General features: G+C 53.6%; 1 protein-coding gene across 1 annotated transcript; it reads right to left on the reverse strand.

Annotated features, from left to right (window-relative positions):
• Positions 1-1915: 1915 nt before the first annotated feature.
• On the reverse strand, positions 1916-9958 carry NEFH (neurofilament heavy chain). Its single transcript, XM_027125256.1, has 4 exons — positions 9081-9958; positions 6989-7188; positions 5887-6011; positions 1916-4437 (listed from the first exon to the last, which is right to left on the reverse strand). Exons 1-4 carry the CDS (start codon positions 9946-9948, stop codon positions 2613-2615), a joined length of 3018 nt encoding a protein of 1005 aa, XP_026981057.1. The 5' UTR covers positions 9949-9958; the 3' UTR covers positions 1916-2612.
• Between the last annotated feature and the right edge of the window lie 2906 nt (positions 9959-12864).

Here is a 12864-nt window from a genome sequence, read left to right on the forward strand (position 1 = left end):
CTTCTTTGTTATAGTCCCTGTTTTCTGTATTCTTAGATTTTCTATTTCTTGGTTTATAGTCTCCTGTTGTTGGAGCATGTTCCCCTAGTGATTTCAGAGAAAGGGTTTATGGGAAGTAACTTTTTGGGACCTTGTATGCTTTAAATTGCCCTTTATCTATCCTCACACTTGATTTATCAGTATAGACTTCTAGGCATTTCCCATCATTGAGAAGTTTGGGACCATTCTTGTTCTTGATCCTTTTTTTTTTTTTCTCCTCTCTCTCTCTCTCTCTCTAGAAGATTTTAGAATCCTCTCTATCCCTGAGTTCTGAAATGTCAGGTCCAGTTTATATAATTCAGATGGCTGCCTCCACCCTGGATCTAGAGTTTGACATGTGACCCAGCAGGTCCAATTAGTATGTTCCATTAATTTCAGGATGGGCACATAACCTGACCATGTAATGAGACTCAGTTCTCAGACTTTGGTTGAACTGGTGGGGACACAATCTCTCTCTCCCTGATTTGTACCTGGAAGGGTGCAAGCCCATAGCTACTTAGGATCTCCATGAAAAGAAGGCCTTCCTGAGAGAGAAGCTGTATTAGTTAACTATTTTATTTTTATTTTTTGGCTGCGCTGGGTCTTCGTTGCTGCAAGCGGGCTTGTCTAGTTGTGGCGAGTGGGGGCTACTCTTTCTCGCAGTGCACGGGCTTCTCATTGTGGTGGCCTCTCTTGTTGCGGAGCACAGGCTCTAGGCACGTGGGCTTCAGTAGTTGCAGCACACGGGCTCAGTAGTTGTGGTTCACAGGCTCTAGAGCACAGGCTCAGTAGTTGTGGCACACGGGCTTAGTTGCTCCGTGGCATGTGGGATCTTCCTGGATCAGGACTCAAACCCGTGTCCCCTGCATTGGCAGGCGGATTCTTAACCACTGTGCCACCAGGGAAGTCCAGTCATCTATTTCTATGTAACATATTACCCCAAAACTTAGTGGCTTAAAACAACAAACATCTATCATCCAGGTGCCGTTTAGCTGGGTGCTTCTTCCTTAAGGTCTCTCAGAAGGCTGCAGCCAGTGTGTTGTCTGGGGCTGAAGGCTCAGCAGGGGGGAATCTGCATCTATGCTCAACAGTGTGGTTGTTGGCAGGATTTGGTTTCTCGTTGTACTGAGGACCGCAGTTCCTCACCGGCTGTTGGCCAGGGGCCTCTTTCAGTTCCTGGCCATGTAGGCTTCTCCTTCTTCCATTTGAATAAGCAAGTAGAATGAGCAAGAGAGAATAAGCAAAACAGAAGCCAGAATCTTTTTGTAATCTACTCTCAGAAATGACATCCCATCGCTTTGCCATATTCTAGTCATTACAAGTAAGTCGTGAGGTCAAAATTTTACAGTAAAGACCCCACATAAATCCACAGGAGCACCACAGCTTTCAAACTTGTGTCTGGAGAAGCATGTTGGAGTCCAGTTAAGTGACTATTGACAAATTGTTCCCAATAGTGGTGACTATAGTCCTCACTACAGGTGAATTAGCTACATATGGCCCCTATTCAGAAAGCTCATCCCTCCTTACAAAAAAGGACACATGCAGAACTCTTAAATAGATGGCTCAGTGTCCTCAGGACCTCACCTGTTCCCAGGCTTCAGCGTGCATTAGAATCAAGTGGGACCTGGTGAAGCATTCACTGTCCCAGGCCTACCCCTCGGATTCTGATTCGGTGGTGTAGGGTGGAATCAAGGAGTGTGCCTATTCATAAGGCTCCCAGATGATGCTCATGTAGGTGGTCCACGGACCTCACTGAGAAACTACACACCAGGCCACCTGTCTGCAAGATTTTAAAGATAAAGCACCGAGCACATTGCCTGGCACATGGTCTGTGCCCGGGAAATAGCCCAAGAGAGGCCTTGTAACCGGTCCCAGACCTGCACAAGACCTCTGATTCCCATTCAGTCCTGTGCATTCTTAAGAGTGAGATCAAGACCTCCCTCGCCCATCCCCCAGCCTGCCCACGGGAAAAGAATAAATAACAACAGCAGCATTTTCATTTTATAAGCACTTGGTTTTATTGCACAGAAGCAATTGAAAGTGGACTCCAGTGGAAAAGTGCGCCCTGGCATGGTTCAGTGGCCAGCGCCCAGCCCCACCTGCTCCAGCTCTTCCAGGACAGAGAGCTTTGGGCAAGGGCTCGACCACTCCTTTGGAAAACAGAAGGCATTCAGGAATAGGTTAAGACATCTCAAGCATAATGTGTTTCTAACTGCTCATTCATTATTGCGGTCATCTGTCAGTTGCACATACAGGAAATAAATGCACTTATTTGGAGAGGAGGGGGCAGTTTTTATAGTCAAGTGTTTACATGTGGCATTCTGCATATATCACATTCGGCTACATAAGCTATCATAACATAATTGTCCATCGCCTAGGGAGGGTTTGGGGCGTGGGGCCGGGGTTTGGAAGGACCCTCTCTTGCTAACACATTGCTAAAAGAAATTCCTGTTTGGTGAAGGAGGGCCCATAGTCTAAGCAAAGTTTCTTCTTAAAGAAAAGGGAGAAAAAATGAAAATTGGTTACACCGACCCTTGAGCTCCCAGACCCTCCTGAGTTTCTTTGGCTGCTCTGGATGTTCCTCTCTCCCTGCCTTACTTCTCTCCCTTGGTGGCCTTGTCTTCTGTGGCCTTCTCTGGAGGCCTGCTGTCTTTCTGGTCTGTGCTAGAGGATTTCTCAGCCTTTTCTGCCTTGGCTTTGCCTGGTGTGGAGGCCTCCTTGCTGGGCTCCTTGGCTTGGGCCTCTGCTTTGGGTTTCTCCTCAGGCTTCTTGGCCTCTGTGGTCTTCCCCTCCTTGGCGTCTTTTTTCTCAGGTGCCGCTGGCGTCTCTTCCTTCTTTGGCTTTTCCGGCTCTTTCTCTGCTGCTTTGCTGGGTTCTTTGGCCTTGGCATCATCTGGTTCCTTCTTGGCCACCTCAGTCTTCTCTTTGGGTTTGGCTTCTTCCTTCCCCTTGGCAGCAGCCTCCTTCTCTGGGGTGGTTGCTTTTTTCTTATCTTCAGCCTCTTCCTTCTTGGCTTCAGCTTTGGGTTCTTTGGGCTTTTCCACAGCAGGGTCCTTCTTCTCCTGGACCTCGGGCTTTGGAGCCTCCTTCTTGGGCACCTCATCTTTCTTGCTGTCCTTCTTCTCCTCGGTTTTCAGTGTGGCTGGAGCTTTCTCTTCCTCTGTCTTCTTTGGGGGCTCTTTGGCTTTCACCTCCTGGGCTTTCTCTTCCTCCTTCATGGGGGACTTTGCCTCCTCCTTCTTTGGGACCTCCTTCACAGGAGACTTGACCTTCTCTGGGGATTTGGCCTCCTCCTTGACAGGGCTTTTGGCCTTCTCCGGGGACTTTGCTTCTTCCTTCACGGGAGACTTGGCCTTCTCTGGGGATTTGGCCTCTTCCTTCTCTGGGGACTTGGCCTTCTCTGGGGACTTGGCCTCTTCCTTCACAGGGGACTTGGCCTTCTCTGGGGATTTGGCCTCTTCCTTCACCGGGGACTTGGCCTTCTCTGGGGATTTGGTCTCTTCCTTCACTGGGGATTTGGCCTTCTCTGGGGATTTGGCCTCTTCCTTCTCTGGGGACTTGGCCTTCTCTGGGGACTTCACCTCCACTGGGGACTTGGCCTTCTCTGGGGATTTGGTCTCTTCCTTCACTGGGGACTTGGCCTTCTCCGGGGATTTGGCCTCTTCCTTCTCTGGGGACTTGGCCTTCTCCGGGGATTTGGCCTCTTCCTTCACAGGGGACTTGGCCTTCTCTGGGGATTTGGCCTCTTCCTTCACAGGGGACTTGGCCTTCTCTGGGGATTTGGCCTCTTCCTTCACTGGGGACTTGGCCTTCTCTGGGGATTTGGCCTCTTCCTTCTCTGGGGACTTGGCCTTCTCTGGGGATTTGGCCTCTTCCTTCTCTGGGGACTTGACCTTCTCTGGGGATTTGGCCTCTTCCTTCACAGGGGATTTGGCCTTCTCTGGGGATTTGGCCTCTTCCTTCTCTGGGGACTTGGCCTTCTCTGGAGACTTCACTCCTTCTGGGGACTTGGCCTTCTCAGGAGACTTGGCCTCAGCTGGCGATTTTGCTTCTTCTTTCACAGGGGACTCAGCCTTTTCTGGGGACTTGCCTTCTTCCTTCACTGGGGACTTGGCCTCCTCTTTCTCTGGAGATGCGGCCTCTTCTGCTGGGGGAGATTTTGCTGCTTCTTCTCCCCCTTCCTCCTCCTCTTTGGCCTCTTTCTCTTCTTCTTCAGTCACTTCCTCAGTCAGCTGGACCTCCTCTGTCTGTTCCTGCACAATCACAGTTTCCTTCTCTGACTTTTCTACCACCTTGATCTTCTCTTCGCTTTTGACTTTTATATGAGTGGATATGGCAGGGATTTTGGGGAGTCCTTCTAGAAGGGAGAAAGGACTCGGGCCAAAGCCAATCCGACACTCTTCACCCTCCAGGAGTTTTCTGTAGAATGGATAATGGAACACGTTACTATTAACTCAGAGCCGATCAATAAGTTAGGGGGCTTCCTGAGCTACTCTGAAGGTCCACCGCATCCAGTGATATGCACTTTGGTGGAGGAAGGGGTGTGAATGGTGGGCACTTTGAGACTGGAGAAGGTCACTTAGCAGATCATCCCAGGGACCACCCAGAATCCACACCCTAATGGCACTGCTCTTGTTTAATGCAGCTAAGGTTGCAACTTATAAAACTTTTTCTCCTGAAAAATGGACCTCAAGAGAAAACACCTATATTAACAACATTTATACTTATTGTCCCTCAACTAAAATGTTATTCAAGAGAAAGGTGGGAATATGAGCAAGGAATTCCACATGTATAAACCTGGGTTTAAGAGGTCTTAGAATGTTCCCATTTGAATTTCAAGGGTCTCCTGTTACCTTATAGTCTCATCCTTTGGGTTTTAGGAACATGGTGGGGGCAGTTTCCACTCTTTCCTACTCACTAGATGTGTGACTTTAGCTAAGCCACTCAAACTCTTTCATCCTCAGTCTCCTCGTTGGTAAAAACAGGGTCATTAAGAGTCCTAACCTCAGAGGGTTGTTTCAGTGAAATAATAAATTAAAAAAACCTGGCAATACCTACCTCAGAGTAAGTGTAGGGGTTACCCATACAGACCAGTGCTTTGCAAATTTAACGGCATGCAAATCACCCAGGGATCACGGGGTCAGCCCTGTTCCTTAGCAGGAAACTGCTAAGCTGGGAGGTCTCTTGGCTTTCTCATGGCTACTTTTTACTGAGGGCTTTCTCTGTGGCCGCCCAGTGGTACCTGTGTTACCTGGATTAGCTCAGGAACAGGATTAGCACCTCCTCCCAACAATCCCAGGACGTGGGTACTGTTATTATCACCCCTATTTTATTTCCCCAGGAAACAACTGCTCAGAGAGCTAGGAATCTCTAAGAGGTAGAGTTGTGAAGGCCCTTGACAACTGAAGTACCTCCTTTCCCTCCAAGCCAACCTCTAGCTGGCTGGATTTGGGAAGAGGGTGAGGAGCTTTAACCCTCTGAATCACTGTCAGAATGAAACTAAGTCACTCTCAATATATTTGTCTCTCAAAAGGTAGAATGGTGGTTGCCAGGGCTGGGGGGAGGGAAGGGAAGGGAGTGGAGAGTTACTGTTTAATGAGCACTGAATTTCAGTTCGGGAAGATGAAAAACGGTCCGGACATAGATGATGGTGATGATTGCACAATAATGTAAATATTTTTAATGCCCCTGAACTGTATACTTAAAAATGGTTAAATGGTAAATTTTCTGTTATATACATTTCACCGCAATACGAAAAGAAAAAATTTTTTTTTGTCTCTAAGACTGGCAGGCTACCTCACTGTGGGGCTTAAAATCCAAGGCTTCTCCTTCTAAGAAGCACCACCCAAAGGCCCCCTGGCCCCTCACCTGTAAGCAGCAATCTCAATATCCAGAGCCATCTTGACGTTGAGCAGGTCCTGGTACTCTCGGAGCTGGGCTGCCATCTCCCACTTGGTGTTCCTGAGCTCAGCATCCAGCTGCTGGATGGCTTCCTGGGGAGGAGAAGTCACATACATGTCACGCGCCAGTCAGCATTCTGGCCCTCAGCACTGGAGGAGCTGGGGCGGGCTACGCAAACCCAACGTAGTCCTGTTCAGCCAGGCGTGCTGGGGCCAACCCCCACCCGGTGAAAGCTACGGATCTCATTCATGGACGTGAAAGCCACCTGGCACAAAACTCCTGCTGTGTGTATAACCTCAGCCTGGGGAGTGGTCTGGAACGAAACACACCAGACACCAACAATGGTCATCACAGGTCAGTGGGATGATGGGTGAATTTTTACAGATCTTAAGCTTAGAAAGGGCTCAGTGGGAACACGGCCTTGTCTGCTTTGGCTCCCTATCGTTTCCCCAGTGCTCCAAAGTGCCTGCCACACAGTACAGGCTTGGCAGGCATCTGTTAACCGAGACAATACACAGAAGCACACGCAATACGAGCTGAAGCTTCTCCCCTGACCCCAAGGCCACTTAGCCACTGCTTGGAGTGAATCAGTATGGCTGATTTTTATTGCCTCCTTTTTCTACAATCACCATATATTACTTGCATTATAAGCTCTTTAAAAGCGATATTTTCTTTTGGCGGTTGTCTTTAACGGGAGGTATCTGCCAAGGCCTTCCCCAGGCTACCCTCACTCATAGACACTGGTTATTGTTTACTGAATGCCCACTATGACCAAGACCCTGCTGAGCACACTCACTCCTCACGTGAAAAGTTCGTCTCTCTCTTTAAGCTTCATAGCTCTGCAAAGGAGGCTTTTTTTTCCCCCATTGCATTGAGGGAATTCAGAGTCAGAGAGGCAGACACTTTCCTGGGGTCACACGGCTAGAAAGACATACTGGTACCCCTGGTATGTCTGACTCCAAGGCCCATGGTCTTAACTACGATGACCCCACTCAAAGAGGGGCAATGACTTGTCCAGGGTCACCCAACCAGGTGAGACAATCTGGCTCTCTGCCCCACCCCTGCCCACCTGGTAGGATGCGATGTCAGCCTGATGACGGTCCTCCAGCTCAGAGCGCTGCCTCTCCAGTGAGTCCTTGGTGCTTTTGAGCGCCTCCAGCTCTGTGGTCCTGGCCTGCAGCTGCCGCCGGTACTCAGTTATCTCCTCCTGTGCCAAGCGCATGGCGTCTGTGTTCACCTTGGCTGCCTCTGACAGTCGGTCCAGTCTCACTGGGAGAGAAGGGAGTAGGGCACAGGGTTAGACACAACTGGATTTGGATTCTACTGCCCAGATCCGGAAGGGGACACACATGGGTTGAGGACCTTCTGAGTGCCGGAGCCATCTGGGATGTTGAACTCACCGTATCCTTTGTGATCGGCAAATGACCACTGCCCAAGGCCGGTAGGCCGGTTTGAGCAGCGGAGCTGGGATTCAGATCTAGTGTCTATCTGGCTCCAAAGATCACACTGTCTCCCCAAACTCAGGATCTGGAAACTCTGCAGGGCAAAAGAAGCCCACATTTCTGGTCCTCCTGGTTCAGCTCCCCAGCAAAGGCTGGCAGTGCTGAGGGTCATATGTGAAACCTGACCCATGGGGCTTAACTCTGAGCTTGTGGTTGAACAAGTTAATGAGTCTGTGACCTTTAGAGGCATGAGGGCGCCGTGAGCCACCATGTAGCCATAGCCCCTTCCTTGCAGGTTTCTGCTTTGCAGAGACCAAGGTCACTGCAGAGCCTGGGGCCTGCGTGCCAGCTCCTCTGTCCCTTCCTCCCCCTTGTCGCGCATTCTCTAGCACAGGAGCCCCTGTGCCAATGGCAGCCACACCCTGGCCCCTGTGAGCAATGGGCTGCAGGTTCCCAGAAGACTTTTCAGGGACCAGTGGGGGTCTGGAGGCTAGTCTGAACCTCCTGAATGTGGACATCCTGAATCCTGAGATAATGACATTCAGGACCTGAGTCTTGGGAGTGGGGGAGGAAGAAGGGATGCCAGCTGGGTGGTCCAGAAGTCCTGAGATGGATGAAGGGCAACGCCCAAGAGAGCAGAGAGGTTTGCTTTGGGAGGAGCCTTGCTGCAGAGATGGGGGAGGGGATGGTTCTGCCACTGCAGAGGAGAGGAAGGAACTGGAAAAGCAATGCATCAAAATCCCAGCTTTTCTGGTTCTTCTCTGCTAGTACTGGCAAAGACTTAGAAACCATCCAAGTGGGTGAGGATTCTTACGCACTGTGGATCACAGACCTGTCTGAAAATCACTGAAGCCTCTGTACCCTCTCCCAAGAACAATGCAGAAGTTTTACAGACAGTTTCAGGAAGGCTCATGGAGCTCCCCAGGGTAAGAAGCCCAGTTAGTCGACCCCCCTTTCAACCCCAAAAGAAATGAAAACCAGAGAGGGCAAGTGTTGGTCAAAGTCACCCTGCAGGTGCTGCGCACAGCTTCAGAGCTGCTGCAGCTGCAACCTAGCTGACTCGGGGTGGCACGGAGTTGGGGGAGGGAGATGGGTTTGGGAGGCTCCCGGCTTTTCTGAAGGGGAGCAAGGACATTAAAGGGCCCACAAGCCACTTCAGCTTCAGGCACCAATTGGTTGTAATGGTGGTCCCCCTGGGGAGAAAGAATGTGAGAATGACCCACCCTCCCCAACTGTAGTGGGGAGGAGCCCGATAGGTGTCTGAATAGGGTTCCCTGCAGTGTGCAAGAAAGGGGGCGGGCAGCATTGGACAGGGAAGCCATGTTACTTTGAAGGGCAAAGAGCGCCCCAGCGACTAGAAGCCGGCACCGCTCTGGAGCAGTAGAGGGAACCTGATGAAAAGGGGCCTCATAGTGGGGTTACCAAAACTCGGGAGAAGGAGCAGAGAGGACCCAGAGTTGAAGGACAGATATAAGGACCCTGGAGAAGGCCAAAGGAGAACCTAGAGTTGCGGGGAAGGGGGGTGTTCCACAAGAGACCCAGAGTAAAACTGTTTTTTAACTAAGGGGCATTCACTCTGCAGGAGGAAGCTGAGCAGCGCACCATCCAGTCCAGCCACCTCTATGCAGAGTCCACCAGCACCCTGTCACGCCACCCTTCCCCTCACTGACCGACCAACAGAGGGCGCCCCATCCTCCCTGTCCCCGCTCGCCTGCGAACCTCGGAACCACTCCTCGGACTGTAGCGTGCTCTGCACTGCGTGGCCTTCCAGCTGCGCGCGGATCTCGCGCAGTGCCGACGTCACGTCGCACTTGAGGGCGTCGCGCGCCTCGGCCTGCGCCTGAGTCTGCGCGGCGCTGCTGCCCTGGATCTGGCCGAGCAACTCGCCCACCTCCTGCTGGTGGTGACGCCGCAGGTAGCCGCACTCTTCCTGCAGGGCCTGAGCTTTCTTCTGCAGCTCGACGCGCGCCGCTTCGGCCTCCTGCGCAAAGCGCGCAAGTGCGCGCGCCGCCGCCTCAGCCTCCTCGCGCTGCCGGGCCTCGTCGTCTAGGCGCTGGCGCACGTGCGCGATGTCCTCCAGCAGGTGCTCTTGCTCCAGGCGCAGCTGGCCGCGGGCCGCGCCCAAGCGCAGCACAGCGCCGCGCATCTCGCGCACCTCGCGCTCGTATAGCTCGCCCATGGCGGCGCGGCCCGCCTGCTGCTGCCGCAGCGCCGCCGCCTCTCCCTCCAGGCTGCGGTTATGTGCCTCGAGCTGCCGCACCTTGTCGATGTAGCCCGCGAAGCGGTCATTCAGCGCCTGCAGCTGTTCCTTCTCGCTGCGCGCCGCCGCCGCCGCCACCACGCAGCCCTCCGGTCCGTTGCTCAGCGTGTCTAGCGAGTCGGTGCTGGAGGCGGCTCCCGCGCCGCGGAAGCGGCTCGGCGAGGCCGACACGGAGCTCACGGACGTCCGCGCCCATGAGTGGAAGCCGCTGGAGGAGCCGGCTGCAGAGCGCGCGCCGCCCTTGCGAGTCAGCCCGTAGTGCAGACTGCCGCCTCCGTGGAGCGGCGCGAAGGCGCCCAGCAGCGCCTCAGCGCCGCTGAAGCTCATCTTGGCCGGAGCAGGTGCGGCTGCCGGCGGAGTGGGAACCCGAGGCCGGGACGGGGCGGGCGGCACTGCGGTAGCACCCGGCCGGCCGGCCCTTTTATAGCAGCCCGGCGGGGTCCAGCCCCTCAGCAGTTGCTGGGGGGGTGAGCAGGGGAGGAGGGCCCCGCCCTCTCCGCCTCCTCCCCCAGCGGCCCGGGGCCGGCTGGCTCCGCCGCAGTGAGAGGGGCGGGGCAGGGAAACCAAGGAGTGGAGGGGAATCGACGACGCAGCGTCAGAGAAGCACCCCCGAAGCAGTCAGGCTGTAGAGGACTCCCGGAGTGGACCGAAGGGGAGCCCCCTGGTGCGTGTCGGGAGACCCTGCTACTATGTTCGGAATTAAAGAAGGAGCCTGAAATGGGGGGAGGGCAAGGAGACCTGATGGGAATAGGGGCAGGATGCCTTCGGGATGGAGCGATAGAAAACTCGGTAGGATGAGAGGACCCCCGAATGAGAGGGAGCACAGGTTTTTCCTCATAGTTAGACCTTCAGGATAGGGGATGCAGAGTGTCTGCAGCCGGCCCGGAATAGGGGAGGGAGAAAAGTAATCCTGAATGGAAGCATAGTGGGCACTACAGAGGGTAGAGGTAGAAAACCCCTGAGTGGAGGTACACTGTTCCCCTAGTAGCTAGAGGGGCCACCAGGAGAGGGCTCAAGGAACTTTGCAGCCGGCTCCGGAATAGAGGGGGAGGACCTGGAGTTGGGGAGGGCGACAAGGCTGCCCTGAATTGGGCGTGTGGGAGACACTGCAGAGGATGGAGAAGGGAAGCCTGGATTGGGGGACACAGTGGTCTCCGCAGGATAGGAGGCAGGAGACCCTACAACCGGCCCCAGCAAGGAGGGCCCTCAGTGAAGTGGCAGAGGGTCCCCTGTAAAGGCAGGGTGTGTGAGGGTCAGAGAACCAAGAGTGGGCGTGCTGCGGGGAACTTGGCATGAAGCTGGGAGAGTTGATGCCTGTGGGGAGTTGGGGAAGTGACAGGAGGGCTAGGAGTCACTCAGGCCAGGGTCTGCACACTGAGGTCAGCTCCACAATTGCTGGCAAATGACCTTGGACAAGTTGTCCCCCATCCCCCCCACTCGGTTTTCCCATCTTTACAGAGAAAGGACCTTGCCCTGGGTCAGGCTGCAACTTGAGACCCCCTGCTCCCCCAGCAGCTTCTGACTTGGGGGATCTCTGGCAGAATTGGGGGAGGAGAACCTCCTACTGCCCGTGGATATAGCAGCCACTTTCCCACAACTAGGAAGTCCATCTTTGTTCCTCTCCCCTCCCCATCTCCTCAGCTTCAACTTGTAGTCTCTCCCCGACACCCACAACAGACAAGTGGGTGCCATGATAGATTTCCCTTCTCCCCCCCAGAGAAGTGGTGGGATGCTTTCAGGGTACCAGAGTCCCTCACCCCCATAAACCCTAATTCACGTAGAAAAGAGGACCCTGGTATTTGGAGGGCCCTGCAACAGCTGGTGGTTATTTGGCTTTTTCTTGGGTTTGGCTCCTGTCGAGTGCCTTGGGAGTGGGGGCGGCGCTGCGGCTGGTGCTTCAGCACCAGGGACAGGGCCTACTGCTCATTGTTGGGGAGGAAGGGGTTAATTAGCCTCTGCCTTTCCCTTGAGGGATGGGACGGAGGAATGCTATCTCCCCCTTGCCTGATCCCTGTGTTATGCAGATAGGGAGCTGAGGAGGGATGGGTGAATGATCCAGTGGAGAAACACCGGCAGCCAGAGACCCAGCCCCTTGACCTTCTGCTAGGGATCCGGTCCCCTGTTTTCTGTGACGTTCTCCCACATACACACCTGGGCTGTCTTGCCTCTCCATTGGGAGCTGAAGGGACACCCCTAGATGCCAGATGCCAGGAGGGAACCTTGAGACCTCCTGGGGAGTCAGTGTAGACTCCCCTCCCAGACCTGAGCCTCCCTCAGGCAGTTAACCCAAACCCCACTACATTTCCAGTTTAACATGGTTTTCATTCTGTAGGATCCCCAGGATGGGGACAGAAAAATACCCTAGGAAAGACCTATGCCAGTTCTTTTCTCTTTGCCCTCCACCTCACTCCCAGACCCCTGGTTCTAAGCAGACCCTCAGAGATGGGGAAGTGATGGCGCTGTCCCTTTAACCACGTTTTACAGGGAGGAGAGTGCGCTGGGGAGGAGGAGGGAGGGGGAAGGGAGTTTCTGGTTTTGCATGGAGAAGCAGAACATGATGAAGCATTTTTCCCCTGTTTAAAGATCCAGCCATGCTCCAGTTTGCAGGGGGCAGAAGGGCACCTTTGCAGTTGGTGGAGGATGGAGGTGAGTGTCTGGTCTGAGGCTTCTGAGAATGGCATTTGGGGGGCTCAAGAGGACTCCCATGCTCTCACATGGCTCCCCATTACTTGTCATTCTGCTTGGAATCTTGCCATTAGAGCCCAGTTCCTTTGGGTCTTTTCAGTCATCTGCATAATGCAGATGCATCCTCTGGGTGTGGGGAGGCTGACAAGCAGCTGACAGCAAGGGAGAGTGGTAGCAGAGGCTGGGTAAAAGAGGGGAGGGGCCAAGATGGATTCTGTCAAGGCTGGGGGGCCACAAACATGAGATTCTAAGCAAGAAGTCCCAAGCATGATTCATGTGGCTGGGGAAAATGACATGAGGGTGGGAGTCCTGGGGTCAGTGCCCCCCAAAGGGCCCTTCAGGCTCACCTCCAGGAAGCCATCCGTTTTACCCCTACAGGTAGTCAGTTATCCCCTCCATGGTCCCCAGTGCTAATCCACCACATCACACTTACCACTCCGAGTTGTCATTGGGTGAATGAATGGATGGATGAATAAATTCCATCAGTTCTCCAGCCAAACTTGTGGTCTAGAGGGGACTAAAAATGATCCTGCCCTGAGTCCTTGAGTCTCAAATCAC

Source organism: Aethalodelphis obliquidens, unplaced genomic scaffold, assembly GCF_003676395.1.
Source record: "Aethalodelphis obliquidens isolate GAN/ISIS:26980383/991018 unplaced genomic scaffold, ASM367639v1 scaffold28, whole genome shotgun sequence".
Taxonomy (NCBI): domain Eukaryota; kingdom Metazoa; phylum Chordata; class Mammalia; order Artiodactyla; family Delphinidae; genus Aethalodelphis; species Aethalodelphis obliquidens.